General features: G+C 47.2%; 1 protein-coding gene across 3 annotated transcripts in view; it reads right to left on the reverse strand.

The window, feature by feature from the left end:
- Positions 1–5,415, reverse strand: part of CDC14A (cell division cycle 14A) — a 187,008-nt gene extending 181,593 nt beyond the window's left edge. For all 3 annotated transcript variants that reach the window (XM_049880249.1, XM_049880250.1, XM_049880248.1), the window contains exons 1-2: positions 5,331–5,415; positions 4,440–4,530 (exon numbers count right to left, since the gene is read on the reverse strand). In XM_049880249.1, coding sequence (XP_049736206.1) covers positions 4,440–4,530; positions 5,331–5,379 — 140 coding nt within the window. In that variant the 5' untranslated portion in view covers positions 5,380–5,415. The remainder of the gene's footprint in view (positions 1–4,439; positions 4,531–5,330) is intronic.
- Between the last annotated feature and the right edge of the window lie 585 nt (positions 5,416–6,000).

A 6,000-nucleotide genomic window follows, 5' to 3' on the forward strand; every position in this document is an offset into this window, starting at 1 on the left:
ACCAAAGCCAATTCTTCTGCCCTACTCCCTATTTTAGTTAATGGCACTAGCAGGTTCAGGGCAACCCAAGCTGTCTTAAAGACTTCTTTGACTCTTCTTTTTCCTAAGCCCCCACCCACCCACCTGATCTGTTGCCAAGTCACATGAATTCAGATCCCTTCTTTCCATCACCACTGCCACCATTCTAATCTAGGCACTTGTTTCTTCCCCCTGAACATTCCAGAATTTTTCTACGTGGGCTCCTATTTCCTCTCTAACCCATCTTAAATGATGTGATCATATTAATTCTTTGAGAGAAGATACAAGTACTCCAGAACCAAACAGCTTCGGTTCAAGTTCCGGCTCTGTTACTTCATACTCCTGTGACCTTGGGCAAGTTATTAACCTCTCTGTACCTTCCTCAGAGCCCTGGTGCAGCAGTGGTTAAAAGCTATGGCTGCTAACCAAAACGTCAGCAGTTCGAATCCACCAGCTGCTCCCTGGAAACCCTTTGGGGCAGTTCTACTCTGACCTATAGGGTCACTATGAGTCACAACTGACTCGACGGCAATGAATTTGGCTTTGGTACCTTACTCTTCTCATCTGAACAATGGGGATGATAACAGGAGCTACCTCATAGAACTGTTGTGAATATCAAATGGATTAATATTTGTGGATTTAGAACAGCACTTGGGAAACATTTAAATGCTCAATAAATGTTTGCCATTATCAGCAATTCCATGACACAAACCTAGTCACACCATGGCCTGCCCCAAAGCCCTTGAGAAAGTCCCACAGCTTACTAGGGAAATAGGAGATTCCTGATTGTGGCATTGAGTCTGCCCAACAGACCTTTTAGATTCATATTCCACATCCCTCACATGTGACCTATATATACACCAGGTAACCTAGAGGACTTACTACTGTTCCCTGAACACATGTCCAATGCCTTCTTCCTCTAAGCCACTGTCCTTGCTATTCTCTCTTCTGGGATGGCTTCTTTCACATCTCTGCTTGGTAAAACCCTGTCCACCCTTCAAGCCAATCTTAACTCTTTCATCAACTTCTCAACCAGATGTGCTCCACTCTCTTCTGAATTCCTCCTAGCACAGAGGTTATGTTTCTCTTACGGCGATTATCTTTTCTACACCTCTAATTGCAGTCCTGCTTTTCCCCCCACAGTTCTGGGGCTCATGTGTATTCATTCATCACGCCTGTGGGTAAGGTGTGCATTCATTATCATTTTATTCTTTATATCTCCTAACGCTGAGTGTATGTTGGGGTAACAAAAGAGATAATGTTCTAGGTGGTCAGAACCACAGCCACAAGTGGCACGGGAGGGCAAGTCCAAGCTAAGAGAAGTGTATGCTCTACCCAGGCTGGAGTCCTCATAGTTTCAAATGACATCCAAACTCAAAATATAAATTGGGAGGCCTCTCCAGCGAGTCTTTTCTTGTAAAACACCAGAAATACAGTAGAATAAATACAAATGGAATACAATTTGTAGTGCTATCCTAAAACTGTTGCTTTTGTGTTTTGTCAAGTTGATTCTGACTCATAGCAACCGTATAACTTTAACATTAAAATCACAAAAAATGTTCCAGATGTATCAATATTAAAATTAAAAAGCCATCAAATACTGTGTTTTCCTTTAATTAGCTAAATGTAATTTTCTGCCAGATCTACCACTTAGAAATCCCAAGAGAAGCAACTCAGACTTCAAGGACTTGAGCTTGTTCAGTGACATATTAACCACTGGCATGTTCGGTCATTGCAGAACCGAACACAATGGCATATACAAAGTCCCTACCTCTGATCCACGAGAGGTCCCCAAACCCTAACCTCACAAAAAGAAAGCTGGGACACTGCACTTTCCCAACAACAGCGTGAACACTCAATAAACGCAACTGGCAGTGACATCATCCAGGTACCCAGGGTCAGGGAACAGGCTGCACATAACTCCATTCTGTCCTCAGGAGCAGAGCTGTAATCTGACACCAGGGGTTTGGACCTCTTTGCCTCAGCAACTCTGGGCATTCATAGCAGCAAAGGGCTCTTTCATTTCCACTTTCACTTCAGTCATTCAAGGAGAATCCTTCACCTAGCACCACTAAGAGAAATGGCCTGAAGACATGAGCTTCGAGAATTCCATGATAAAGCAACAAGAATGTTTTTCCCTCAAATAAAAGACATGTTCTTGAAGGTACGGAATAGTCTCACTATTGAACACATGGTGGTACCCACATATCCTTAGGCAGAACTGCCAATATCTCTTTTAACAGGACAAGCCCTAGAAAGCTTATTAGAGTAACTATGGTTAATTTAACTACGTGCACTTAACTGCCCATTCAGTTAAGACAACAAGACTTTAAACGTTTAAATTAAAATATATTGTTGTTGTTAGGTACTCTCGAGTCAGTTCTGACTCATAACGGCCCTGTGTACAACAGAACAAAATACTGCCCAGTCCTGTGCCATCCTCACAATCGTTCTGTTTGAGCCCATTGTTGCAGCCACTGTGCCAATCCATCTCCTTGATGTTCTTCCTCTTTGTCGCTGGCCCTCTACTTTATGGAGCATGATGTCCTTCTCCACGGACTGGTCCCTCCTGATAACATGTCCTAAGGACATGAGACGAAGCCTCGCCATTCTCCCTTCTAAGGAGCATTCTGGCTGTATTTCTTCCAAGACAGATTTGTTTGTGCTTCTGGCAGTCCATGAGATATTCAATATCCTTTGCCAACACATAATTTAAAAGCATCAATTCTTCTTCCGCCTTCCTTTTTCACTGTCCTGCCTTCACATGCATATGAGGTGATTGATCAGGCACACCTTAGTCCTCAAGTTGACATCTTTGCTTTTCAACACTTTAAACAGGTCTTTTCCAGCAGATCTGTCCAATGGAACCCATCATTTGATTTCCCGACTGCAGCTACCACAGGCATTGATTGTGGATCCAAGTAAAATGAAATCCTTGACAACTTCAATATTTTTTCCATTTATCATGATGTTGCTTATTGGTCCGGTTGCGAGGATTTTTGTTTTGAGGTGTAATCCACACTGAAGGCTGTGGTCTTTGACAACTTCCAATTTTCCTTGATTCATACTTTGTACATTTCACGTTCCTATTATTAATGGATATTTGCAGCTGTTTCTTCTCATTTTGCGTCAGACCACATCAGCAAATGAAGGTCCTGAAGGCTTTACTCCATCCATGTCATTAAGGTCAACTCTACATTGTGGCGGCAGCTCTTCTCGTCATATCTTGAGGGGCTCATCTTCTGGGCACTATATTAGGCAATGTTCCCCTGCTATCCATATGGTTTCCACTGGCCAGTTTTTTCAGAGACAGATCGTCACATCCTTCTTCCTAGTCTGTCTTAGTCTAGAAGCTCCACTGAAACCTGTCCACCGTGGATAACCCTGCTGGTATCTGAAATAGCCATGGCATAGCTTCCAGCATCACAGCAACATGCAAGCCACCACAGTACAACAAACTGAAAGACATGTGCTGGTAAGATATATGAGACTAACCTAAAACAACTCTTTTAACATAGGACATAAGCTAACCAAAGCAATCAGCCTTCTTCTTGTTCTTATTGTCTGTTGCTTTTATTGAATGGAGTTTTGTTTCTCTTTAATTTTTAACTATGCTTAAAGTATTAGATATCTTTTTCCTGTAGATCAATGGTCTTTCATAGAAAACTGTTCCATACTCTTACCTTAATACCAGAGAAGCAAAGTAATCAAAAAGCAAGCAAATCAGCGCTCCTATACCACTTCCTCAAAGGCGAATAAAATAATACCACAAAGCCTGGGGTACCCAAATAAAACAGAACTGCCCTACAGGTTTTTTAAGGAGCAGCTGGTGGATTTGAACTGCCAACCTTTTGGTTAGCAGTCAAACTCTTAACCACTGTGCCACCAGGGCTCCTAATAATATGTCATACAAGCAGAGTCTTACTCATAGATACAAGTTGGATATAGCTCCCTGCAGCGAATGTCCCACTTTCCGAAAACAAACTGCACAAACAAAAACATCCTGAGTTACAATAGAAGCCTTGGGAACTGGACAGCTTAAGCACCTGTAATACACTACCCTGCACCCCGTGGGTGCTCCATAAATACTCAGTAACTGATTCACAGGCCAATTACAGAGTCTGGCGATTCAGAGTGTCTGTCTCACTGATCCTACTCTGGGGAATGTTACCACTGTACAGTTTGCTTGGTAGAAGAATAAAGGTAGAACTCTAAAAGGACTAAGGTACCGACACGTTCAAATTATGTTAACTTTCCCTGTACCTCTCCCCAAGCACCTGACCCTTAAGAAAAATTGGTAAAGTTGTTTGCGCCACTGGAGGAAAGTAACTAAAACTGTCATAAAGCTGAGCGGTGTCTCTCCTCACCAAAGTGCCAACGAGCTAAATGGATGACAAAAAAAAAACAAAACAGAAACTTACTTTTCATAGACCAGCTCCTCATCGATGGAGAAATAGTGGGTATTTACTGTGCTTTTTGGTCTATTCCTTAAAGTAGCAAAATATAACCGATCTGAAAGACAAGTTCAAAAGACGGGAGAAAACACATAAGTAGGGAAGCTGGGCGTGGGGGGGGGGTAGTGATAATACACGAAGGATCAAAACAACAACTGCTACCCATAATTTAAAGACCCCATAACACGTGGAATTTTTGCGGAAATCTGATCTCTCCCAGAAAGAGACGGAAACCGAAGAGCACAACAGCTAGTAGAAGCGGCAAGAGGATCACAAGGAGGGATTTAGCAGGGGGTCCGACTCCCACATCTCCCTGTATCAGGCCAGTTAGAGTACACAGGAGCTGGGGGTACCCCAGAACTGGAGATACAAATTTGCTTTAGAAATCTCCAGACCTCAGCAACTGCAGAGGGGGAAGAGAGAGGCAAGCCTCTCGCTTGTAGCTCCGGAGACTTCAAGAAGAGGAAGAGAGGAGAGACCGGGGGGTGTGGCGGTGGTGTGTGAGACCAAGACCAGCAAGGGTGGGGATAAAAGCGGCCCAAAGCAACACCCAGAGTAGGATCCCCCAGATTTGCTGCGTGCAGGAGTCTAGGCAGAAGTCAGCGCTGTCCCGCTACGGGACGAAGAGGCCAACCGAGGGAGCTGCAGAGGGAACGAGGGACGCAGAAAAGACAGAGAAACCGGAAGCAGGGGGTCCTCAGGCAGAGGAGAGTACCAAGAGAGGACGAGAGCTCGCGCAGCGGCTGCAGGACACTTGGGGGCCCCAGGAGAAGCTGGGGCAGTGGCTGGGACGTAGGGGCGAGAAGTGAAGAGTCGGGGCGAGGGAGGGTCGGAAGATGCGGGGCGGCTGCTCCTCACCTTTCATGAACTCGCAAGCCCCGATTAGTTCCCCTGACTCCGCTGCCATCTTAAGCGAGATACGCACGGGGGAGTGCTGGGTCTTGGCCAGCTGAGGTCACCCACCCCCGGGGGCTTCCCCACTGCCCAGAAGCCCGGGTGCTAGCAGTCCCAAACGCCCAGCCGGCCCGAGAGAGGCAGCAGGCGCCGAAGGCGGAGGCGGCCGGGGGGTCAGCGCGCTGGGCGCCCGGGGGACATTCCGCGGGGAGCCCGAGCCCGCTCCGCGCGGGGCGCACACGTCCCGGGCTGTGGACACTCCGAACCGGACCCGGCTGCTGCTGCTCCGCCGCCGCTGCCGCCGCCGCCGCGCCTGGGAAACGCAGACCAGCTCGCAAGGCCGGGCAAAGTCTTCCCCCGGCTCCCAAAGTGATCATGGAGGAGGAGACGTCTGGCCCCGATCGCGCCCGTGGCTACTCCTGCAGCAGCGGGCAGGACTCCGGTGCCCGCGGGCTAGCAGCAGCTGCTCCGGCTCCTCCTTCGCCCCCTCCTTCGCCACCTCCTTTCAGCAGCTCCTCTTCCTCCTCCTCCCCCTAGGTCCACCCCCAGACCTTCCTCCCCGCCCTCCCCCACCCCCCTCCACTTTCAAGACTCCGCGGCCATCCCTTAAAGGGACAGCCCCTCTCCTTTCTCC

Source organism: Elephas maximus, chromosome 3 (assembly GCF_024166365.1).
Source record: "Elephas maximus indicus isolate mEleMax1 chromosome 3, mEleMax1 primary haplotype, whole genome shotgun sequence".
Taxonomy (NCBI): domain Eukaryota; kingdom Metazoa; phylum Chordata; class Mammalia; order Proboscidea; family Elephantidae; genus Elephas; species Elephas maximus.